Source organism: Schistocerca serialis, chromosome 3 (genome assembly GCF_023864345.2).
Source record: "Schistocerca serialis cubense isolate TAMUIC-IGC-003099 chromosome 3, iqSchSeri2.2, whole genome shotgun sequence".
NCBI classification, from domain to species: Eukaryota; Metazoa; Arthropoda; class Insecta; order Orthoptera; family Acrididae; genus Schistocerca; species Schistocerca serialis.
The window spans coordinates 376,530,148-376,557,531 of record NC_064640.1 but is presented as its reverse complement, the minus strand read 5'-3'; the positions used below and the strand labels follow the sequence as shown (position 1 = coordinate 376,557,531).

General features: G+C 43.2%; 1 protein-coding gene across 1 annotated transcript in view; it reads left to right on the top strand.

The window, feature by feature from the left end:
• LOC126471615 (relaxin receptor 1) overlaps positions 1-27,384 on the top strand; it is a 752,030-nt gene that overhangs the window by 532,581 nt on the left and 192,065 nt on the right. The window contains exon 12 of the mRNA XM_050099855.1: positions 24,297-24,368. Coding sequence (XP_049955812.1) covers positions 24,297-24,368 — 72 coding nt within the window. The remainder of the gene's footprint in view (positions 1-24,296; positions 24,369-27,384) is intronic.

Below are 27,384 nucleotides of genomic sequence, written 5' to 3'. Positions count from 1 at the left end.
GTTTCGTTCGCGTTGTGACGTAGCGGATGATGTTTCTTCCGCTTTCCGTGTGTGCGGTATAAAAATTCAATACGGTACCTTTTGAAACACCACGCACTTCAGCTACCTTGATTAAGGAAACACCCGCAATTTTTCCACATTCGAATTCACTTAGCTCCGACATAATGCACTCACAGCTACACGAACACTGTTCTGACCATGATGAGGACACTGCACATTCTGTTCGTGATGAAATACATTATCACAACCCGCAAGCTTGGCTGGCATAAGTATTTATATTCAAGTATGCATTTTCCGCGTTGTTTCCATATTTTTATTTGATGGCTGTACCTGACTTGCAGACGACTGAGCCGATAGCGGACGACGCCTGAATCTAGGCCACCCGCGGGACGCGGGTGTGCGTACAGTTGCGGTCTGGTTGGGGAGTATCTGTGGATACGGCCATTTCACACAATGTAAGTTACCGGAAGCAATATTACACACCCCTTTAAAAGAGCATATTGATCGTTTTATAACGTTACAGATAGTATAAAGCTGGTACCAGGTAGTCCTGTGACCCACCACCGTTGACATAACTGATGGTAGTGAAATGTCGAGGCCGTATGGAATCAGCCCAATAAAATGGGCTGAAGGGACGTGACAGAATTATAGAAAGGTTCTGCACGTCTTTACTGGGGCTAATAACTCAGAAACTGGACATGAAATAACACTATACATGTTGTTCGGCCTGAACAGCCCCGCTGTGTGCGGAGCGTGTAGTTACTGGCAGAGATGGTAAGTGGCGGTTTGAGGGTGTTTTCCATACCAGGACTTTGATCCGTTCATTCAGGTTACCCTGAACGTTAACCTAAAAGTTTATTTAAAATTTGGAGGTGGATAAGAGTTGGGCTTTCTTCTGTCTCTTTCTAATCAGAATAATGCGGATACTCCCGTCTTCCAAGATCACAGTACTCATGTTCACAGAGCTGCACGAATACGTTCCTGGTTTGAGTAATTCTCAACATCTGCGCAGTGTGATAGCACAATAGGATCTGATCAGCAATGAGTGGCTTCCGTTCGATCTACCACACCTGAAGGAGCTTGTGGACTCTCCTCATCGCCGAATTCAGGCCATTTCATGGCTAGAGGTAGTGTTTCACGATATTAGCGTGATGCTTCACAGGTACCAGATCTTTTGGCCATTGTGCTTGTGGTACGTTCGTTTCGTTATCGATGTTAAATAATGTTATAGTGTTGTCAGTATGTAACGAGACCGCCATTGTTGCACTATATTGCCGTGAGCTACGCTGCGTGCACTGTGGTGCAGCGGTAAGCGTTGTTGGTTGGCGGGCTGCGGGTCTCCAGTTCCAATCCAATAAATAATACATATTTGTTTTTTATAAGGGCCGATTAAAAAGTTTTTGTTTGAGAGCGTTGCTACAGCGTATATGTATCGTAGTGCGACTCCTACGCGGGATTACAAGCACCGACAGGTAGATAATGGATTAGTGTGGCATTTGTGACTTTTCGACGTGTGTACGGTAAATGCGGAAATGTGAACTATGGCAACGTTATTACCGAATGCGTTCAAAGAGGACCAACGTGCTGTTTTTTCTTATTTATTTATTTATTTTTTGCTATCGAACTGGCACTGGCAGAGTTCTCTCGGAGAATGAAGAATTTCTGTGAGGCAGTGTATCTTTCAAAAACCACCGACGAGTGGTGCTGCTGCTTCATGATAACTCACATTGCCATATCGTAAATCTCGTAAAACGGAAGTAGCGCCAACTCAAGTGTGAGACACTCGAGCAACCGCCCTCTAGTCCTCATCTCTACCGATGCGATTATCACGTCTTCGGTTCCTTAAAAATGGCCTTGAAAGACCGATTATTCCTATTGGACGAGGATGTGCAGCAGGCAGTTACGGACTTCTTCACGTAGCAGGGCAAGGAGTTTTACCAAACGGATATCTTCAACCCCGTGTCTCGGTAGGATGATTGCCTCAACTCTCTAGGCGAATTTGCCTGATTGGGGTACCAATTCTGGATAGTACATCTTTCAAACGGAAACATTTAAATCGCCCCTTATAGTATTTACCATTCCTAGAAAATTCTAGAAATTTCTAATATTTGTACAGGTTCAATATTCAGGAATGTTCGAAGTTTGTATAAACAGCAGCAGTCTTCGTTCAGGAGGCAGTTCAGTTCTGGCTGTACGTTGGTTTCCATAATCAACATGCTTTCATTACTAGGTGCTGTGCTTCACTGACGATCCTGCTTTCGGTTCAAATGGCTCTGAGCACTATGGGACTTAACTGCTAAGGTCATCAGTCCCCTAGAACTTAGAACTACTTAAACCTAACTAACCTAAGAACATCACACACATCCATGCCCGAGGCAGGATTCGAACCTGCGACCGTAGCGCGGTTCCAGACTGTAGCGCCTAGAACCGCTCGGCCACTCCGGCCGGCCTTGCTTTCGGATTTGGACTTCAGTATGGTAACGACGTCGCATTGTTTGGTGTAGATAACGGCTACTTCGAAACACCTGCATCACTGTGGCCCCAATTAGACAACGTAAAAGCCGTCGCCTACACGGACATGAACCGGAATACACTGAGGTGACACGAGTCATGGGATACTGATAAGCACATACACAAATGGCGGCAGTATCGCGTGCACAAGTATAAAAGGGCAGTGCACTGGCGGAGCTATCTATCGTGACTAAGATAGTGCGTTCAGTATGCCGTTCATAGTAACTTACACGATTATCATTTCCTTATCGATTATTAGGCTTCCTCGTGTATTACCCCTATTTGATTTTCTGTTTTTTTTTTTATTTTTTATTTTTTTTATTAACCTAACAACAGGTCCTGTTCCTCCTGCAAACGAACTTCACTAATTCCCATTATATGGAACTTGAACCCATCCATTTCCCTTTTTAAATTTTCTAACACGCCTGCCCCATTAGGGAATCCAACATTCCACACTCCCACCCGTAGAAGGTGAGCTTTGCTTACGGTGTTTCAAGATTTAGCCACTACTATAATTCCATTTCGTCTCCTTTCAGGAGTGTTAGTATATTACGTTGATGTTTGATTATAGCATGTATCTCGTACTGTATGTATTGAACACGAAAACAAATAAGTACATTTAAATCCACCACATCTTCTCAGAGATGCACGTCACATTAATGTTATTTAGTTGCACAACAAATTGGCCTGAAATTTCGTCCAAACGCCTTCAGAGAAACATTATTTTTCCGGATTTTGTCGTTACTACGTGAACAAACACACTGCATCCAGTTCAAAAAAAGCTTTCCTCTTTCACCAATCTGTTACTAATTCCATCTCACTTCGGCGATCTTCTGTTCAATGGTTCAAATGGCTCTAAGCACTCTGGGACTTAACATCTGACGCCATCAGTCCCCTACACTTACAACTACTTAGACCTAACTAACCCAAGGACATCACACACAACCATGCCCCAAGCAGGATTCGAACCTGCGACCGGAGCAGCAGCGCGGTTCCGGACTGAAGCGCCTAGAACAGCTCGGTCACAGCGGACGGCGGAAATCATTACAGTCATACTTTAATAATGTGTAATTGAGCCCCTGGAATTGATAACCACCTGGATTCGGTTAATAAGTGAGTCCATAAGGCTGTGTAGGTACGTCTCATTCACGTTAAGCCACTCGCTGAGGATTTGATCGCGCAGTTCCACCTGATGTCGATGTTTTTCCTGCTGTTCCAACGTGTCTCACAAATTTTCTATGGGTTTCAAGTCAGGTGAGTTCGGAAGCCAATCGATATGCAGTAGGGTGCGGGAGTGTTCAGAAAACCAGTCACATTTTGTTTCTTACCGATGAACTTGACGTTATTGTCTTGAAAAATAGCTGACTCGTTGACTGAAGCCGACACCAGATCGTTCAGAATGTTAAAATAAATATGCTGGCTAATGTTAGTGGTTACCTCAGTGAGCGGGCCCGTGATAACAAAAACACTTCCAAAACACCACAGCGGCTTGAACCTGACCTTGCACACATTCAGAATGAAATGCTGCAGTTGGCCTTCGGTTCACTAGATGACCTGCGTGATTTGAATATAGGCAGAATGTGATTCGTCAAACCACATTACGTTCCGCCAGTCACTTTAGATGGTTTCTAGCCCATAGAAGACGTGCAGCTTTATGTGCCTATGTGAGCAGTGGCCCCTTGCGAGGGATAGTACTTCAGTCACTGCCTGCAGCAACTTCTGTCCGATATGGGAGCGATTTTGATTCAGAAGCCATGAAACGCGTCTGCGTTCCCTCTCAGTCAGAATCTTTTTAGCGATTACAATAATTACGACGCCGTGTTACACCACTGCTTTTAGACACATTGAACAGTCCGCTGCGAAACACCAACAGCGTAATTTTTAGTATCCTGTTCAGTTTGACATCACATGAAAATTTCTCACCAAATTCCGCCCACAGGTATGATCCACACGTATTTTAACTCTGCATTACTTAACTTACGAATAGACCTAGTAAAGATATATTTACTTGTTTCAAGAAATTAATATAACTTTTTTTTTATTTTTTCCTATTGTAGCATCTGAAGATGACTATTGTGGGCCGAAACCAGTTATGACTTTGTCATAAAAAGTGATAGAGTCAAAAATAAACAGAACTTGATAATGAGTCATTCACCGATCTCCTTAAAAGGAATGTTTTCCTCCTAATGCTGCTATCCATTTAACTCAACAGCTTTTCTAAGTTTTCCTTACAGAAGGACAATAGAATCTGCAGACCTTAACAATGTTTTCTCTTTTAATTTACTGTTTAATTCTTGTTCTGAAAGTTTCTTCCTCTCTCTTAACTGATTTGTCGATGAATGAGTTGTATAACAACTACGATATACAGCAATCGCACCTCATATCTTTCTTAATGCGAACCTGTTTTTGTTTTCTACTTTCTATACTCGCATTTCGTTCCTTCTGTGTGCTTAACAATGTTTTCTCTTTTAATTTACTGTTTAATTCTTGTTCTGAAAGTTTCTTCCTCTCTCTTAACTGATTTGTCGATGAATGAGTTGTATAACAACTACGATATACAGCAATCGCACCTCATATCTTTCTTAATGCGAACCTGTTTTTGTTTTCTACTTTCTATACTCGCATTTCGTTCCTTCTGTGTGCTTAATCCCAAATTCTTTGTAATTTTGGGCATCTTATTTCACCTCACGTTCTCAAAGGATTTCTATATAACGAGACCTATGAAAGCAATTATTTTTCTACATTCATACTGCAGCTCTAGACATTTAGAGATTTTAGTGTCAAACTTATCTGCGTCCAGTACCTCTTTGAGTTCGAGATTTGTTCTTGTGTACTCTACTTGTGTAGAGGTATTTTTTTCCAGACTAATCGGCGGATATTTTTCAGTTTTATCAGCTTGTTCATTATTCGATAGCGTGGTGATGTAAAATGATTTGGCTGACATGGTGGACAGCAATCTGCGGTTGTTTGCCGATGATGCCGTGGTGTTCAGTAGGGTATCCGAGTTGAGTGACTATAGGAAGATACAAGACGACTTAGACAAAATTTCCAGTTGATGTGATGAGTGGTAGCTAGCCCTAAATGTGGAAAAATGGAAGTTAATACGGATGAGTAGGAAGATCAAATATGTAACTTTCGGATATAGTATTACAAGTGTCCTGCTTGACACAGTCAAATAGTTTAAATATCTGGGCATAATGTTGCAAAGAGATGTGCGGTGTTACGAGGAAGTGAGATCTGTGGTAGGAAAGGTGAATGGTCGACTTCGCTTTATTGTGAGAATTTTAAGAAAAAGTGGTGCGTCCTATTCTTGAGTACAGCTCGAGTGTTTGGGATCAATACAGGGTCGGATTGAAGGAAGACATCGAAGCAATTCAGAGGCGGGCTGCTAGATTTGTTACCGATAGGTTCGAACAACAGTCAGTGTTACGGAAATGCTTCGGGAACTTAAATGGGAATCTCTGGAGGGAAGGCGACGTTCCTTTCGAGAAGCACTATTGAGAAAAATTAGAGAACCGCTATTCGAAGCTGACTGCTGAATGATTCTATTGCCGCCAACATACATTGTGCGTAGGGACCACGAAGATAAGATACGATAAATTAGGGCTCGTAAGGAGGCATACAGACAGTCGTTCCTCCCTCGTTCTTTTTGCGAGTGGAACACTAAAGGAAGTGGCAACTAGTGGAACAGGGTACCGTAGGGTGGCTTGCGGAGTATTTATGTAGATGTAGATGTCGATCATCGTTGTTTGAAACTGGTACTCATATGGTACTTTTGCGGAGCGTACAGCGTGCTATTACATATGACGCGTTTGAAACAAATGGGGAGAAGCCTGTATCATGTTGAAGATTCGACTCTGTATGCCTGGCGTGCTTGGATAGTGGAATTGGTCTCGGTCTGTCTGCGATAGGTAGATATTTAAGTTCCGGTCCGGCAAACAGTTTTAACATCTCATTTACAATCAATGTACCACCAACTTCCTGTGGAAAACAATTCCTCAGATTTTACTGGAAGCATTGAATGTTGATCCTTTCGGTATGATACTGAATAAGTGGATAGAAAGCAGAGTATAAACTGACTCAGAGGTGCAATAAAGGCCAGGCAACAGATATTAGAGCAGAGCGTGAGATCAGTTTTCGAAACACCTGCCCCAGTAAATACAATGTATATACGTATAGAAAATTGCATGCTTTAGCTTTCATTTTCTAAAGAATGACCATAGCAAGCTGATGTAATCCCTCATGTAATCGTATGCGACAGTACAAAAAACAGTTCTGTAAGATAGACTAAATATCTTCCTGATTTTTTCTGACTTCGCAGTACTGTTAGTCCTAAAGGATGGGTGCGGAATTTTCTAAGTCGGGGCGTTATCACTGGTTATATTCAAAGATGTCCGAATGTCAGTGCTCAGCACCCTTATTGAGATATTCACGTGAACGTAAAGGTAAGTCCTATGACTATGTCAGGAAGTTCCCTGTTGGAGTCACTCGAGAGAAAGTCCGAAGCACCTATGGCGCTTTATTGGTGTTGCGTGTGCTCGCGTCTTGCACAATCCTACTGGCCTCCTTTGAAGACAGACGATGCTCTGATTTCCCACACAGCTGTTTTCCCTCTTCCGTAATACGAGGCTGGCGCATCCCGTGCCCTGCTGCACGTTTGCGTCCTCTCTCTCTCTCTCTCTCTCTCTCTCTCTCTCTCTCTCTCTCACACACACACACACACATACACACATACACACACACACACACACACACACACACACACACACACACACACACACACAATTCGCGGTTTTACGGTTTACATTGTAATTTTATAACAAAGTACATTATTTCCGAACAATAATATATCCACATTAAACAATCCAGATTAAAAAAAAAACATGTAGACCGTTAAGAATTTTTCTTACAAAGTCATAGGACAGATAGAAAGCAATGAGTGGATAATGATTTCATTAGATACACATATAACACTTGTAAATTCACGGTGATTACTGAACGCAGAGAAAAGGTAAAGAAAGTATGTTTTACTCTCCCACATGCGCAGTGTGAAAGGATGATAACAATTAACCGTTATGGTAGTTCCAGAGACTACGGACTATCAGGGGAAAAAGAAAAGCCGGCCGCTGTGCCCGAGCGGTTCTAGGCGCTTCACTCCGGAACCGCGCGGCTGCTACGGCCGCAGGTTCGAATCCTGCCTCGGGCATGGATGTGTGTGATGTCCTTAGGTTAGTTAGGTTTAAGTAGTTCTAAGTCTAGGGGACTGATGACCCCAGATGTTAAGTCCCATAGTGCTTAGAGCCATTTGAACCATTTTTGAAAAAAAAAAGAAGGAGGATTAGCGTTTAACGTGCCGTCGGCGTCGGGGTATTTAGAGACAAATGAGAGACGAATACATCGTTTTACTTGTTTGTTTATGTAGCACGGAAATGGTTTACACGAACATGGGCTTCTACTTGTATCATTTTTGCCCTGTCCTCCTTACACTTCTTAGGAGGTTGTAAGAGGAATTGTACAAAAACCTGTAAATTTCTAAGCGCACTGCAATTGTGCAGACATTACAACGTAAATGTAATCACATTACACGTTCAGAAAAGAGTTTTAAGGAAAGGTAACTTAATAAACTAATGACTTCGCGAGCTTTCACCAATTGCGTTATGCTTCATTTCATCGACTGTTTGTCTTTATCACCTCAATGACTCCAGCATTCTGATAAAAATCTCATGAGATTGCACAACTGGAATTCTGTAACACTGTCGTAAGACTCGACAATGTACGCTATTATTCTACCATTTTCTAATAAACTGAAGGGTTATACATATGCAGAAAGAAGAACAGAAACTCTGTGACCAAAATTTATGAATGTCTTTAAGATACCCACCCTACGTGTATAAAATTACATTTCTCTACACTTCAGTTACTGAACATAATATTTTTCATCCCTTTAGTTATATACAAGGAAGTAAACTACTCAAGTTATGTCGGCGACATTTGCACCACATTTGGGTATTATGCTCCTAACCTGCTTTTGTTTCATGCGCTTTAGATTTATATTGGGTTGCTGATAAATTATTTATCGAATAATCATTATTCAGATTTTCACCTGTTATTCAGTCCATTACACAGGCAAGGTCTACACGTTCTGAACTTGCTTAGAACAGTATACTTCACCCTCGTTTTTAACACGTTGCCTTTGTACACTTGCTGTTGCAGAAGTCACTAGACAAAATTCACTTCACGCCATAATTTGCATTCATCAGTGTGCTACAAATTTTTCGCTTAACTGTAACGCAAAGATTCCTTTTATGAAGAGTTTTGTTTACGTAATGGTTGATTCAGGTCAGATTCTTCCTCCATACAATTCTGCTTTGTTTTCAAGTTGTAAATTTGGGTTCTGCACATAACAGACATGATGCGCAGAGCAAAGTTTCATTGTGACCTTATCCCTTGTTGTGTGTGTAATTAGTCCCTTATCCACATCATGCCGTAGTTCTTGTATATCAAATGCGGGGATTAAAGCTATTTAAAGGCCATAAATAATCCTGATTACTTTTATTCGACTCAGTATCTGTGATTAAAGGAAAAATCTATGTATGACTAAAAGCTTGATGAATTAGCTGCACCTAGAGTTATTTTCACAAACAGCGAATAAATATTATCATATATGGATATTGTACATGCAACCCACGCTGGGCACCAACTATAAAAAAAAATAGGGTCTTTCAGATAGCCTGTCCTTATCGTATCACAAGGACTTAGCTTATCTGGACTGCGTTAGTACTTGTAGTTGGTAGAGTGACTAATCGGTTCCATATTCAAATGGTTCAAATGGCTCTGAGCACTATGGGACTTAACATCTTCGGTCATCAGTCCCCTAGAACTTAGAACTACTTAAACCTAACTAACCTAAGGACATCATACACATCCATACCCGAGGCAGGATTCGAACCTGCGACCGTATCAGTCCCGCGGTTCCGGACTGCAGCGCCTAGAACCGCAAGACCACCGCGGCCGGCGGTTCCTTATTGCAGATGACTGAAACCACATTACAATGTTCTGACTGACAAATGGTGGATTCTATCACAAAAATCTTTACGGACTTTACATAAAAAGTAATCAGTTACTGCACATAAACAGAGGAAGGATTTAGACGCAGGCTGTATATTGAGTTTGGGTGACAGGGACATATATCGTAACTGGCATAGGAGAACAATTCATCGCACAATTGCTTACGACAATGAGTAGAGAGACACTTGAATATTACGACTGGTTTATCACCTAACGTTTTGAAGTTAGAAATGAGACATAAAAGAAAGAGTGACGCGTTGTTATACACATAGGGTGCTTACCACACAGATGGAAGGCTTACAAAGGAATGGTCAGACTAGTCACGCCGAAACCTGCCCCGATGTTTTTGCCACTCCACATGCTAAATTTCAGGTGCCGACATGAACTGGGAGTTACCGAAAAACAAGTACGATATGTGTCAGATAGGGGTTGAACAAAAATATGGAAGCACCGTCAGTAACGGATGCTTGAACATAAATGCAGATGTTAGCCAAACCTGCAAGTCACGCTGTTGTATTTGATGACGAATGGCACCTGTGCAATGTTCTCAATACGCTGAAAGTGTCAGCCGCGGTCAGAAAAGTGTTATGTTTAGTTGTGAGTACATTACGTCGGAGCTAAGTGAATTCCAACGGCTCCAATTATTGGTGCTCTTGCAGTGAGTGCTTCCATAACCATGACAATCAAAGTGTTTGGTGTCTCAAGAGGCACCATATCAAAGATTTATACCGTCTACAGAAAAAGCGGAAAAAACGTCATCCTCTAAGTCAAGACGTGGACGAAATTGTGATATTCACAGTCACTGAAGAGCATTGTGACGAGAAATAAGAGGACGATAGCTGCAAAAGTTACTGTATTACAGAATGTCCCACTCGTGAACCCTGTCTCCACCAAAGCAACATGAAGGGAGCTCCATACGCTAAGAATTGGAGGGCGAGTTGGAATTCCAACACCACATATCAATGATGCAGATGTCCGTAGTAGGGAAACATGGTGCCGGAACTGTAAAACTTTGACTATGGAGCAATGGAAGAAAGTTATTTGCTCTTTTTTCACACCGTTTCCAACATCTGGGCGAGTTTACGTCCCAAGAATGAAACATGGCGCGCTTCCATGATGATTTGGTTAGTCAAATTAAGGTATTCCATGAGCCATTTTGTATGATCTGGCCAATCCCATGGTACAATGTTTGTTCCCCAGTGATGATATTTTTATGACCCTATCAAGAATCTAAATGGAGACCGATATTGTTCTCACAAAACGGAAGAGTTGCGTGGTGCATGAAAAGTATAAGCCTTTCAGTTCCTATTTTTTCAGACTTCGATGGACTACCAGATAATTGTCTATGTAGGGCATTGATAGTTTCATACTAGGTTCAAAATTTCCGGTTGATTCTTGAAGACGAACACGTTCCACAGATGACAATGAACTATCCACACTGATTATTGGCATTATTCGTGCTGTAGGAGCCCGCCAGATGCGGCCTCCTATGTAAGTGTAGAGTAGTCGAACGGATGTGTGGTCCGGTGGTGCAACGAGGCGCTTATGAGACGTCATTCAATTAACAGTCATTTAACTGATGTGAAGCCGTCATACAACTATTATTCAAGCAATATTAAGGATATTCAGCCAAGTTTGGAATCGTGTGATTATTGGTTGTTGTTTTTGGGGAAGGAGACCAGACAGCGAGGTCATCGGTCTCATCGGATTAGGGAAGGACGGGGAAGGAAGTCGGCCGTGCCCTTTGAAAGGAACCATACCGGAATTTGCCTGGAGCGATTTAGGGAAATCACGGAAAACCTAAACCAGGATGGCCGGACGCGGGATTGAACCGTCGTCCTCCCGAATGCGAGTCCAGTGTCTAACCACTGCGCCACCTCGCTCGGTCGTGTGATTATTGCCACAACATGTTTCGGAACAACATTATCCCATTTTCAAGCGCTAACAACAAAGAAACCAGATAAAAAGAATCCTACTTATACCGGCAGATCATGTAATGATTACAGACGTCAGGAGTTATAACCTACCAAAAACAATTTTTATGTCATTAGGCCTCGTCACAAGTTACAGTTTGCAACTGCACCTCGAGAACGGTGGATACACCAGCTTGTGATGCTTTAGGTTTTATTGTTTGAGTTAATAATGCACACAGCCGCCCGGTGTGGCCGTGCGGTTCTAGGCGCTGCAGTCTGGAACCGCGTGACCGCTACGTCGCACGTTCGAATCCTGCCTCGGGCATGGATGTGTGTGATGTCCTTAGGTTCGTTAGGTTTAAGTAGTTCTAAGTTCTAGGGGACTGATGACCACAGATGTTAAGTCCCATAGTGCTCAGAGCCATTTGAACCATTTAATAATGCACATGTGCATCTTGTTTTTAAGTTGTGACGAGGCCTAATGGCATAAGAATTTTTTAAAGGTAGGTTATAACTCAGGACGTCTGTATGCTTATATGTCTGTCGGTATAAGGAGGATTGTTTTATATTTTTTCTTCTTTTCAGCACTTAAAAATAGGATAATGTTGTCCCAAAACATGTTACAGCAATAACCACACGATTGACAACTGGTCTGAATATCCTCAGCATTGCTTAACAGTAATTTATTTCCTGGAATTTTACAATCATTCTGTCTTCCCTCCAGTACGGCCTAGTAGCGGCCGTGCTGTGCCCACGTTGCTCGGAGACACAGAGTAGTGCGCCAGCGCCCGGCGATGAATCCGCTGGAGCGGCCCGTGGCGTTGTCTGCGGTCAGTGCAGCGGCCACGTCGTAGGAGGGTACGGTGGCCGGCGCGTCTCGGCAGCCTGGCGTAGCTGTGGACGTCTGTAGGAGCGACAGCGCTCTCGTTGAGCGAAGCTGCGCTTAGGCTCAGCCCCAGAATTCTACATGCCCCTGTTGTCAGTTGTGGTTATGACATGTAGCGAAATATCCAACAGTGATACGAAGGACAGTCCAAGAGACGGTCCCAGCATAGAGTCGGTAAGGTAGTATTTTTACTGTCCAGAAGGAGCGGCACAGTTGCCCTGCTCTCAAGTTGAATGGCCCGCAGATAGGCAGATCTGTTCTTCGTCCACGTCCATGGCAGATAAGTACGGCCCTCATCTTCGGACAGTCGTAGGTGTGACCGCCAGGAAGGCAGCTCACAGAGATGAAGTTCCCTCCACAGCCGGACGGCTGCGATCTCGTAGCCGTAGACTCCAAACTGATGGTGGCTGGTAACACATCGTTGTATTCATCAGATCATCCTGCAATAAGGAGAGCTGGTCTTCCACCCGTAATAGTGATGCTGATAGAGTGTCTTGACTGAGAGCGATTGAAATGAAGGCAAGGGTTTTATACACTACTGGCCATTAAAATTCCTACACCAAGAAGAAATGCAGATGATAAACGGGTATTCATTGGACAAATATATTATACTAGAACTGACATGTGATTACATTTTCATGCAATTTGGGTGCATAGATCCTGAGAAATCAATACCCAGAACAACCACCTCTGGCTGTAATAACGGCCTTGATACGCCTGCCCATTGAGTCAAACAGAGCTTGGATGTCGTGTACAGGTACAGCTGCCCATGCAGCTTCAACACGATACCACAGTTCATCAAGAGTAGTGACTGGCGTATTGTGACGAGCCAGTTGCTCGGCCACCATTGACAGGACGTTTTCACTTGGTGAGAGATCTGGAGAATGTGCTGGCCAGGGCAGGAGTCGAACATTTTCTGTATCCAGAATGACCAGAACAGGACCTGCAACATGCGGTCCTGCATTATCCTGCTGAAATGTACGGTTTCGCAGGAACTGAATGAAAGGTAGAGCCACGGGTGGTAACACATCTGAAATGTAACGTTCACTGTTCAAAATGCCGTCAATGCGAACAAGAGGTGACCACGACGTGTAACCAATGGCACCCCATACCATCACGCTGGGTGATACGCCAGTATGGCAATGACGATTACACGCTTCCAATGTGCGTTCACCGCGATGTCACCAAACACGGATGCGACCATCATGATGCTGTAAACAGAACCTGGATTCATCCGAAAAAATTATATTTTGCCATTCGTGTACCCAGGTTAGTCGTTGAGTACACCATCGCAGGCGCTCCTGTCTGTGATGCAGCGTCAAGGGTAACCGCAGCCACGGTCTCCGAGCTGATAGTCCATCCTGCTGCAAACGTCGTCGTACTGTTCGTGCAGATGGTTATTGTCTTGTAAATGTCCCCATCTGTTGACTCAGGGATCGAGAAGTGGCTGCACGATCCGTTACAGCCATGCGGATAAGATGCCTGTCATCTCGACTGCTAGTGATACGAGGCCGTTGGGATCCAGCACGGCGTTCCGTATTACCCTCCTGAACCCATCGATTCCATATTCTGCTAACAGTAATTGGATCTCGACCAACGCGAGCAGCAATGTCGCGACACGATAAACCGCAATCGCGATAGGCTACAATCCGACCTTTATCAAAGTCGGAAATGTGATGGTACGCATTTCTCCTCCTTACAACGTTTCACCAGGCAACGCCGGTCAACTGCTGGTTGTGTATGAGAAATCAGTTGGAAACTTTCCTCATGTCAGAACGTTGTAGGTGTCGCCACCGGTGCCAACCTTGTGTGAATGCTCTGAAAAGCTAATTATTTGCGTATCACAGCATCTTCTACCCGTCGGTTAAATTTCGCGTCTGTAGCACGTCATCTTCGTGGTGTGGCAGTTTTAATGGCCAGTAGTGTAGTAGTCGCTGGCGTGATGCCCCTGTACAGATGACTGAATGTGCCCCGTTTGTCGAGCCTGTCAGTGCTCTTGGCTATAATGTTAAATTCTCTTAGGTTCATAGTATTCCTTTACGTAAAGTGTGCAACCTGAAAGGCGTTATTGCGTTGTTCCTAGGTGAAGTTACTACATGTAGTCCAGTTACAGAAGATATTATGTCTGAGCTACACTGTTGTCTAGGTGCTGAATCTGGCGTTCCTGACGTTCTCTCTCGCAGTCTGGGGCAATGAGCTCCTTCCTCGTTTGTACTTTGTTTCTTGCAAGAGTTGAAGTTGGTTACACCATCGTTTCATACTCGATGAACATGCTCCACATAGCGTCGTCCCAGTCCGTTTCAACAATGTTTTATCCCTTGCTTCATTACTATTCTGCTGCGCAGCATGCGACCGCCCCCCCCCCCCCCCCATTCTATATAAAATTTGTCCCAAATTTTTGCACTCTACTAGCTAGAATACACACAATACGATACTGCAGTGCCCGTTTGCTGAGATGAACGATGGACTGTTCCTTCTTATATGAATGCATGTCCGAACGATCAAGCTTTGCGGCCTCTACAGCCGTTATGAAATACATGAAACGTATTCGCAATTGCGAATACAAACAACCGTCAGCTGCATAAAGTAATGACGACAATGAAAATGTGTACCGGATCGGGACCCGACCCCGGATTTTCTGCTTTATGCGAGCGGTTTCCTTAACCATATTGACATTCTCAGCACGACTGACGGCTAGATCCCAACTTCTATATGTTGCCGTTCCTGAGTCACAACCTCCACGGATAGCCAAAGCGGTTAAGGTGACCGCCCGCGTAAAGAAGACACAAATTTTCATTATCGTCGTTTCCTTAAACAGCTGCTGATTGTTGGTATTCGCAACTGCGAATACATTTCATGTATTTCATAACGGCTGCAGTCTCCGCGGTGCCTTTTCGTTCGGACATGCATGCACGTTCCAAGAAACATAGCATTATTCGTCTTAACGACATAGGCACTGCAATATCGTATTTATTCGTCGATACCAGGTAGCGACTATCAATTAAAAGGTCCTTCCCTGTACGGGAAGTACATAATTTGTGTAATAGTACAGTTTGTGACGCAGGAGCGACGACATATGGAAGTTCGGATCCCGCCGTGAGTCGTGGACGGATAGCCAAACCGGTTAAGGCGACAGCTCGCGTAATGCGAGAAACCCGGATTCGAGTCCCAGTCCAGCCCAAATTTTCGTTATCGTCATCCCATATACAACTGATAATTAGCCGTAATCGCAACTGCGAATACATTTCATGTAACTAGTATACACTTTCAATTAATTCGACCTTCATGGGATATCTCAGTTTGAAACTGGAATGTAATTTCATAAATCATGATTCACTTAAACTGTTACACTAATTCGAAATCAGTGCTTTACTTTTACTTTCTAGTGTTTATCTTTGCTATACGACTTGATTACTCCGTTGTACTTCCTGTCACATCGCTAAACCTGGCAACAAGTAACTGATCCACAGGTAATCCTGGGTGTTGTACAGTTCTTCCGTTATAATAAACTTAAATTTCACAAATGGCGAGGAGAATTGTTTCAGTACTGGTAGCTGGAAAGCTTATGTTCAGAATCTGGTTACTCTGCATTTCGTGGTACTTTTAGATGTGTTGTAACATCTATTCTGAGGAAATCTGCCGCTTCTTTATTGCTGCTGGTTGGTACTCCTATATGAGTTAGAAATGTTAGCTTTTGGACTGGCAATATCTCTAACGACTTCTCTGGCCAAAACAGCAAAGAATGTATCGACTCGATCATTGTCGTACTCGTAATTGGGGATGGTAGGCGGAAGGCTGTTCCGGCTCTCACACAAAAAGTATCATTTATTAGGGTTCCACTGTCTCTTAGCTCCATCTTCGTCTTACCTTGTGGCTTTACTTTTTTGCCTGTCAAGTGGTTTTTTAACCTGCTGTTTCAGTACATCATCTGGAACATAGTATTTGAAACAATTTTCCCTAGCGTTTCCTCAAAACACACATCCTTGCAATTATGTTTACCCACAAACTACTTGCGGTACTATCACATACAGCACACTGGTCGGTAGCTTCAATTACCTCTCTAATCTTACAATTACTTACCGATCAACTACGCATAGCAGTGCCATGCTTCCTTATACCTTCCCTATTCAAAACCAACTTCTTTGTGATCTTCGGCACTTTACCATATGCAGTGACCTTAATGACGCCGTACGCAGTATAAGTGGTTCTACTTTCATGATAATAGACTCTTGCGACGTTGTCTCACTCCTAGCTGTCTCCTTTGGATGAAACGATGTCTCCACGAATTTGACAGCTTTTACTAACATTTACGCGACGTTTTCTCTATTCTCAGAACCCATAACATTGCAAGTATCATCAAATTCACCCTGAATCTCAGCCACACATTTCTGAAAGGATTCAGTCTTGTCAGCTAGCATATTAGCTTTACAAGCATCTTTCCCCCTTTTCTCTTCTTCCCTTCCTCCTTTGGAGAAGGTGGCGTCATCCGAAATGGCACCGAATTTGCATCCTTCGGGAAAAAATGAATCTGTACGTCCCCAATACCCACAACACCCGCAACACAACTAATATCATCAGTAACTTCCTCTGAATCCTCCATAGTATCTACACTGTAGCGACAAAGAAACTGGTATAAGCGTGCGTATTCAAATACAGAGATAAGTCAACAGGCAGAATACGACGTTGGGGTCGGCAACGCCTATATAAGACAACAAGTGTCTGGCGCAGTTGATAGATCGGTTACTGATGCTACAATGGCAGGTTATCAACATTAAAGTGAGTTTGAACGTGATGTTATAGTCGGCGTACGAGCGACACAGCATCTCCGAGGCAGCGATGAAATGGGGATCATCCCGTACGACCATTTCCCGAGTGTGCCGTGAATATCAGGAATCTGTTTTACCAAACATCAAATCTCCGGCATCGTTGCACCCCAAAAACATCCTACAACAACGGGTCCAACAACGACTGACGAGAATCGTTGAACGTGACAAATGCAACACTTCCGCTAATTGTTGCAGATTTCAGTGCTGGGCCATTAACAAGTGTCAGCGTGCGAACCATTCAATAAAACATCATCGACATAGTCTTTCGGAGCCTAAGACCCACTCGTGTACCCTTGATGACTGCACGACACAAAGCTTTGCGCACCGCCTGGGCATATCAACACCGACATTGACAGTTGATGACTGGAAACATGTTGTCTGGTCGGATGAGTCTCGTTTCAAATTCTATCGAGAGGATGGACGTTTACTGATATGGACACAACCTCATGAATCCATGGACCATGTATGTCAGCAGGGAGCTGTTCAAGCTAGTGGACGCTCTGTAATAGAGTGGGGTGTGTGCAGTTGGAATGATATGGGACCCTTGATACGTCTAGATACGACTCTGACATGTGACATGTACATAAGCATCCTATCTGATCACCTGCATCCATTAATGTGTATTGTGCATTCCGACGGAGTTAGGCGATTCTAGCAGGACAGTGCGACACCCCACATGTTCAGAATTGCTACAGAGTGCCTCCAGGAGCACTCTTCTGAGTTTAAACACTTCGGCTGGCCACCGAACTCCTCAGACATGAACATTATTGAGCATATCTGGGATGCCCTGCAACGTGCTGTTCAGAAGAGATCTCCACCCCTTCGTACTCTTACGGATTTATGGACAGCCCAGCAGGATTCATAGTGTCAATTCCATCCAGCACTACTTCAGACATTAGTCGAGACCATGCCACGTGGTGTTGCGGCACTTCTGCGTGCTCGCGAGGGCCCTACACGATATTAGGCAGGTGTACCACTTTCTTTGGCTCTTCAGTGTATTTTAAAGCCACCACTCCGAACGACAAAAAAATCAGTAGCACATGAAGTTTCCTATACAACCATCCCAGGCTCCACGGCCTCAAAATAACAACCATTATCACCCAGTGGTGTAGAGTCATGTTACTACTGACACACTTAATTACTTGAGTACATCCCACATGTACTTCGGTCGGCACTACAACTTCTTCAGACTCCACGTTTTCAGAAAACAGCGAAGTGGATACGATTATACTACTTTTCTGAACTGCATCAAACCAACTCACAAGCGTCTGCAGAACGCCAGTAGCAAGGGCGTACCCAGGAACTTAACTGGGGGGGGGGGGGGGGGGGGGGGGGGGGGGCAGGTCATACTAGTCTCAGGAAACAAGGACTGGAGTCAACATACAGAACTCCTTAATAAATAAAACAGTAAACCAGTGAAAAATTGCTTTTAATTAACATTTTAAATACAAGAATGCACTTGTACAATCCGAGAAAACATGCAGCATTTCTTATTAAATAAAACAGTAAACTAGTGAAAAACTGCGAATATCTTCTAGGGGGGGGGCAGCTCCCCCCCCCCCCCCCCCTGTCCCTCGCTGGGTACGCCCATGGTCAGTAGTATCTTTTAATACCCTAACCATCCCATTCATGAAATCGTCAACTCAGTCGTTCCGTTCTGTCCTACTAACAATCGACAAGAGTGCACTCGTGACCACCAAGAATTTATGCTCCTCATTATTTATTGTGTCAAGAGAGCACATGTCCTTGCAGTGTACCGTTTTATTGGGAATGAACTCTGAGGATTAAGATAGTTCCGATTGCGTTTGACTAACGCTTCCTTCGATTGTGTTTATCCTGCTTCCTACTTCTGCCATCACGTGCCTTACGCCCAACATCACGACCCTCAAAACATTGAGACTGGCACCACTGCTTCTTCAGAGGCCTACTTGTCCACATCTGATGCATTTTGACGTCAGAGGAGAATACAAACGAACACTCCGTTTCTGAGTCGCAATATCTATCTCTTCCAGCTATCTGCAGTCATGGATTGTGCGGCTGGTCCCGGCTGAGGTTCGAGTCCTCCCTGGGGCATGGGTGTTTGTGTTTGTCCTTAGGATAATTTAGGTTAAGTAGTGTGTAAGCTTAGGGACTGATGATCTTAGCAGTTAAGTCCCATAAGATTTCACACACATTTGAACATTTTTTTCTGCCAGCTATATGTAAATCGTGATAACTGACGGCAGATCACAAGGATTTTCCATCCTCACGCGTCGTCACATATCCGCCGAAATATCGCTTACGAATAAATCCTAGACCCTATTCACTACTGCCTTCAAGAGGTTTCTATCTGCCTCTGCACTGTGCGTCAACTTTTGCATCTGCGATTTCACCTTACGAATTCTATCAGAGAATACCTCTAGACTCAGTGTGCTTCTGTGTAAATCCCATGAGCTTTCCCTTAAAAATTTGGCAATATTTTGCTTATGATAGCGTTGTCTAAGCCCATCGGCCAGTTGGTCAGATGTCTGTGTTGTACTAAGGGTTACCTGATATGTGACATATGTTTTAGCGTCACCCGTTAACCGTAGGCAGAGATGTAGCATCAAACCAATTCCCTAATCGATCTGCTTTCTCATAACATCCAGATATGCTAATACATCTTCGGATGTTTCTCAGAAAAAGGCGAAATGAGACTAGCCACCATAGGACCAATGTATGGGACAGGAACGTTCACTAACTTCGTGGAATCCCCTTACTAAGATTGCGTCAGCCCAGTCGCGACTTGTAACGCTTCCAGTTCAGTCTGCAACTACGCATTACCCCGGTTTTGTTCTCCATTATCCTGGAGCAACGCGGCTACCTGGCGCTTCAGAACTTCAACAGCTTCACTTTAAATTGCTTCTCGCGTTTCTGGTCGTTGTGTAACCTCCATTTCGATTTATACTACAGAATAAGTGGTAATCTAGCATAACGACACAGTATCAGTAGGCAAAAAACTATACCAATCTTTGCTACGTATCATGGTCCAGTGGGACTCACTGCACTGGCGTGCTGCATAGGCAAACATTCTACAGTTTTCAAACGTTACTGCCACTGACGTAGTATATGGCAATTCGTGCCCTCACAAATAAAATACTAGCACCTAGTCGGCCATAAGAACTCTTCCTTAGAGTTACCTCGGAACTGTAATAGGCCTGCATGTTCTGTATTCTGTTCCTGAGGCTTAATAAACTTGCAATTGTTCTTTGCTACCTGGGAACTTGTATCGTAGCATCTTCTTCTCCTCGGTCATGAACACGGCAAAAATTCATAATAACAAGATAAACAAGCTTCCCCGATCGTGAACAAACGGCTCGCTGTAACAACAGCTATCGAAAACCAGAAGTACCCGACTTTTTTTTTTTTTTTTAATCTTATGGGACTTAACTGCTAAGGTCATCAGTCCCTAAGCTTACACACTACTTAACCTAAATTATCTTAAGGACAAACACACACACCCACGCCCGAGGGAGGATTCATACCTCTGCCGGCATCAGCCGCACAGTCCATGACTGCAGCGCCATAGACCGCTCAGCTAATCCCGCGCGGCTGTACCCGAGTCCTTGTTGCAAGAGACAAAGAAGGAATTACCAATTTTCGTGATTTTTTAGGTAATTTCCACCCCGTTTCTGCAGCTGAAATTTAGCATGTGGATTTTAACTGCGGCTATGAGTGCCAAGGAAATCACTGCAAGTTTCGACATGGCAAGTCTGCCCGTTCCCTTGTTAGCATGAATCCCCTTAGTGTAACAGCTCCAGAGTGAGCAAACCGTGGAGCTTAAAGAAGTGCGTAACACATCACGTGATCCACTGCGATTTTGAACCATAGTTAACGTTTGCAGACTGTCACTACATGTGTGAAGACCGTACTGTATTCTGGTAGACGACACACCTGTATCCATGCGTCCCCCGTGTAGACGTCAGCGTTTCTCCTCAGCTGTTGCCGTATCGAATGCGACAATTAGCTCATGTGGACATACACTATATGTTAAAAGCGTCGGGACACTCGTGTGTAATACGCTATTCACCACTAGACGTCTTGAGACGCGGACATGGCAGTATAAAAGGAGGCTAGGGGTATTGTATGGTCCGTGGAGAAGCAATAGTTGCGGAATGGGTCGGTCGGGAGAGTACAATGACTTGGAACACTGGCTAGTCATTGGATGTCACCTGAGTAAAATATCCATTAAGGACATTTCGACCCTACTAAAGCTGCTCACTTCGACCGTTTGTGATTTGACTACGAAGTAGAAACGCCGAGGAACAACCACCGCTAAAACAAGAAGGAAAATACCTCATATACTGACAACTATTGAGCATTGACAACTATTGAGCATTGAGGAGACAGGTTGCAAAAAATCGCAGGAAATCAGCAGAAGGGACCACTTGTAAGCTCCAGATCGCTACCAGCAGTCTACCTAACACAATGAGTACGAATAGAGAGTTAAAAAGAATGGGCTACAATGGTCGAGCAGTGCCTCATAAGCTACACATTTCTGTACTCAATGGCATGCAGACCTTGAGTTGTTGTAAAGAAGCCCACCAGTGGGCAGTGCACTGCTGAAAATGAGTGATTTGCGGTGATGAATCAAGCTATATCTTGTGACGATCCAATGGAAGGGTTTGAGTTTGCCGAAAGCCTAAAGCCAATTGATGTGGAAAGATATGAACACCTCTAACAGCATTCTGTACGGCGTATTGTAGAGTAACAGTTTGTAGACGAGAATTGGTTGTATCAACATGAGAATGCACCTTCTTATAAAGCAGCATTTATTAAGCAATGTCTTGTCGACAGTAATATTCCTGAAATGTCCGGCCTGCCCAGAGTTCGAACCCGATCCCAGTGGAACACATGTGGGATGAGGTAGAACGTCGACTTCGCTTCATACCCCAACGTCAACCGCCAGTACGTTCTCTGTCTCTTGAGGGAAAATGGTCTGCCCAGTCCTCCACAGACTTTCAGGCATCACACTGAAAGTGTCTCCAGCAGAATTCAGACCATCATAAAGGCGGAGGTGGGCACAAACCAAATTAATGTCCACTAATACGGGTCCGGATACGTTTGATCAGACAGTGTATTTTACAAGTAGAGCATCAATATTACGCAGGAATATGCAAGACAAAAAGAGGACGATTTGTAATATTTTATTTGCCCATTGCTAATACCACCAGGAAATTTCGTCATTCAAAGTATATTTGTCACTGTAATTGGGGTGGAGGGATAGAAAAGGCTTACAAACTATCGCAAGTACTAAAACTGAAATTATCTTGGCCTACGTTCTCTGCACCAGATATGTGTTGATGCTAAAGGAAGAAAAATTAGATCAGACAGGCAGAAGAGAGGAAAATGCATTAAAAATAGGGGTTAAGTAGGTTGTATACAACAAAATGAGGAACAAAATTATACAATTATATTGGCTATTCCTGGTGGTAGGGTAATGGTAACTTTTACATGTTTTCTGCACATTTGTCAGGCACTATACCAGCGTTAATCTTGTGTGCTTAGGGTACTGATGGCTTTTGTCTAAAGACTGAGGCCTCGAAGCCAACAATCCACACATTTAGAAACTTTTTTTACTATTAATTGCACAGAATATTGGACTAACGAACATACTACTAATACGTCTTGTGAATGGGCCTCCATTACTCTTGTAAGACATCGATAACGACGGATAAGAAGTATGATATTTGAAAACTGACTACTTTGTGGAATTAAATAAGGATTTATATGTACGAGTAGCTCGCAGGTGGTCCAGATAATTATAATCCAACAACTCTCTCCTGTACTACTGTGCTAGGGTTTGAATTTGCAAGTATTTCAAAAAGTGTCACCAATTCTCTGTGACTGCTCAGCGTCCTAATGCTCTTCTAACAAGGGAACCTCCCCATCGCACCCCCCTCAGATTTAGTTATAAGTTGGCACAGTGGATAGGCCTTGAAAAACTGAAGACAGATCAATTGAGAAAACAGGAAGAAGTTGTGTGGAACTGTGAAAAAATAAGCAAAGTATACAAACTGAGTACTTCATGGGAAGATATGCAATGTCAAGGAGGCTGGAAAAGCAGAAGCGCCGTGGTCTCGTGGTTACGTGAACAGCTGCGGAACGAAAGGTCCTTGGTTCAAATCTTCCATCGAGTGAGAAGTTTAATTTTTTTATTTTCAGTTTATGTGACAAACTCATCACTTTTTTGGGAATGATTATCACATCCACAAGAAAACCTAAATCGGGCAAGGTAGAAGAATCTTTTTACCCATTCGCCAAGTGTACAAGTTAGGTGGGTCGACAACATATTCCTGTCATGTGACACACATGCCGTCACCAGTGTCGTATAGAATATATCAGATGTGTTTTCCTGTGGAGGAATCGGTTGACCTATGACCTTGCGATCAAATGTTTTCGGTTCCCATTGGAGAGGCACGTCCTTTCGTCTACTAATCGCACGGTTTTGCGATGCGGTCGCAAAACACAGACACTAAACTTATTACAGTGAACAGAGACGTCAATGAACGAACGGACAGATAATAACTATGCAAAAATATAGAAAGTAAAATTTTCACTCGAGGTAAGACTTGAACCAAGGACCTCTCGTTCAGCAGCTGCTCACGCTACCACGGGACCACGACGCTCCTGAGCTCACGTTGTCCATGATGTTGCATATCTTACACATGGACTACTCAGTTTGTATATTTTGCTTATTTTTCCACAGTTCCGCACAACTTCTTTCTGTTTTCTCAATTGATCTATGTTCAGTTTATCAAGGCCTATCCACCGTGCCAACTTATAACTAAATCTGAGGGGGGTGCGATGGGGAGGTTCCCTTGTAAGGAAGACTGAGAAGTGCAGTGCATAGCTCTGTGCTTTCTGTGAGTGAAAATTTCGGAAATAGAAAATAAATATCGATAAGTGACTAATAATTATTTTAATTCGGAAAGGATATACTAATTGTTTCGCGCCTCTTATGCTGAAAACTACGACAGTAGTTCTGGAAGCTAAATTAAGGTATCACACATTTTGAAGAACTGTCACAGATTATATGTAAGTAAACCTGTTTTTTTTTTTTTCTATTCGCAGGTCCCTTGGAAATAATCCAGTTGCCTTCATACCAGGAGATTTATTCCAAAACTTGACAAATCTTCAGTCATTGTGAGTATTACGACTGTAACATTACTTAAAAAATTTTAGTAACTTTATGCACGCATGGCCCTCCACGTAAATAAAAACTTATATCCACCGATAATTCTCATCAAGTGGTATTCAAAGGAAGATCAGATTCCTCTGTGTTTCATAAAAATGAGATACAGTCGGTTAACATATAACATTACGCTCATCGCTGAATCACTTTGATAGTGTAAGAAAATGATTATAATCTTTATGAGTTGATTGGTGACAAGTCCAGCTTTCAAGCAAGACATGAGAAGCATTCGTGAAAGAGCTGCAAATGTTAGCATATTTTATCCTGTGCCTTTCTACTTATTAAGGTTTCCCAGAACCACTTCAAGTGCATGAGCAGTGCCTTATTCTGCTACTATTACGAGGTATTAAATAAACAAGCAGAGAACCAGTGAAGAATATGGAACTGTTTCTACTCGTAGATAATAGATGTTTGTCACCTCCGTATTGAAAGGGGCAAATTGGGTTGGTAGCCTTGTGCGAGAAAGAGCCTATTGCCGGAGCCAAGTACAGAAACAAAATATCAATATTTTGTCTGATGCCGGCCGCGGTGGTCTCGCGGTTCTAGGCGCGCAGTCCGGAACCGTGCGACTGCTACGGTGGCAGGTTCGAATCCTGCCTCGGGCATGGAGTTGTGTGATGTCCTTAGGTTAGTTAGGTTTAAGTAGTTCTAAGTTCTAGGGGACTGATGACCACAGCAGTTGAGTCCCATAGTGCTCAGAGCCATTTGAACCATTTTGTCTGACATCAATAGGGAAATCCCCAACTATAGAAGCAAGCGTGTTACTTCAATATATTGCACAGTGTTTCCTGATAATTTTGGTTTGTATGACAAGACATATATTGACGGAAGAAAAATCGCTACATCAAGAAGCAGTAGTGCGACGTAAAAGAAACCTGGTAGGCTTGTTTCTACATCTGAAAGATGATGTCTATTTAAATTTCGCGCCAGTTACATAAGAGTGGCGCTAGAAGCGCCACTATGAATATGCAAATGAGGTTGCTTTAATGTAGGTAATGGCGGTGAACGTTAGTTAACTTTGAGATTGGACGTGGTGAGTTGAAGTCAGCAGACCGTCTTTAAGGTGACAAAGACGTCATTATCAGCATCTCACTGAGTTTGAACGAGGTCGTGCAATAGGGCTACGAGAAGCTGGATGTTTCTTCTGCGATATTGCAGAAAGACTTAGCAAGAATGTAGCCACTGTACATGATTGCTGGCAGCGGTGGTCATGAGAATGTACGGCCGCAAGAATACGGGGCTCAGGACGGCCAGGCCGCGTGACATTAGCGAGAGGGAAGACCATTGTGTTCAGCGTATGGCTCTGCTGCTTCGTACTGCATCTGCAGTAGCAATTCGTGCAGCAGTTGGCACCACAGTGACACAAAGAATTGTTACAAATCGGTTACTCCAAGGACAGCTCCGAGCCAGACGTCCTGTAGCGTGCATTCCACTAACCCCAAACCATCGCCATTTGCGACCTGTGGTGTCAAGAGAGAGCTCATTTGAGGGCAAGGTTGAGGTCTGTTGCATTTCCTGATGAAAGCTGGTTCTGCCCCAGTGACAGTGGTGGCTGTATGTTGGTTAGAAGGAGGCTAGTCGAGGGCCTGAAACCAACCTGTCTGCGTGCTAAACACACTGGCCCTACACCTGTAGTTACGGTCTGAGGTGCGATTTCGTAGGACAGCAGGAGCACACTCGCGGTTGTCACACCCACCCTGACTACTACTTTGTACGTCAATTAGTGATTCGACCTGTTGTGCTCCCATTCATGAATAGCATTTCCGAGGTTGTTGTCCAACAGGATAACACTAGCCCACGTACCGCTTTTGTAACCCAACGTGCTCTACAGTTTGTCGACATGTTGTCTTGGCCTCCTCGATCACCAGATCTGTCTCCAATCGAGCACATATGGGACATCATCGGACGACAACTCCAGATAATTCACAAACAGCATTAACCATCCCCGTACTGACTGATCAAGTGCACTAGGCGTGGAACTCTATCCCACAAACTGGCATCCTGCACCTGTACACCACACGTTTGCGCGCTTATATTAAACATTTTGGCAGATACACCGGTTATTAATGTACCAGTATTTCGCATTTGCAATGGCATATGTCGCGCTTATATTAAACTGTGAACTTGTAATGTTAATCACTGAAATATATTGGTTAGACAAATGTACTCATGAAATTTCATTACTTTAAATTAATTATTTCTTGGTTCTGCGACTTTTGTTCCATCAATGTATATTTTATTTTAGTTTTATGTTCACAACATTTAGAGACTTACCTTTGCCAAATTTAAAATTTTTCCATTCAATTGTTTTCATGAAACGAATCTAAAATCACAACATGAAATTTTCGCAATATGTTGACATAAAATTGACTCAAACATGTAACTCAGAAGACTATAGAAGGGCCTAATATTAAAGTTATTTTATGGGAAATGTATAATATTAGCGCACGGTGTTAAAATTTCATTGAAATTGTCAGATTATATATCATTTTCAAGGAAAATGGCTTGGTTTAGAGGAGAATGCTGTATTCAGTATTATGTAACGCATTTAGACTAACTAAAAAACTGGAGTTGTAGGAATTTTTCATGTTTGTTTTCATTTATTTGGTTTATTTCGTCCCTTTAGGATTACGAGTGAATTGTCCATTACGTTTTCTTTCTTCCCAATAGTTATTCATTATGTCGCTGCTCCTGATTCTCTCTGCTTCCGTGATCTTAATTTTGATTCTGGTATCAGTCCACCTACGACCTTCCAGTATATTCCATAGCTGAACTTATCCTGGGTACGGATGTCTTCGCTTATTCCAGTTGTTTTCCAATATCCTATGACATCTCTCTTCCAATTAATCGCTGCTAAGCATTTTGCGTTTTATGTCTTTTTCGTCAACGTGTTACCCTGCATCCTCATGAAGTGCCCGGCAAATCTCAGTCTTCTGTTCAGCATCGTGCTTGAAATTGTTTCAAGCA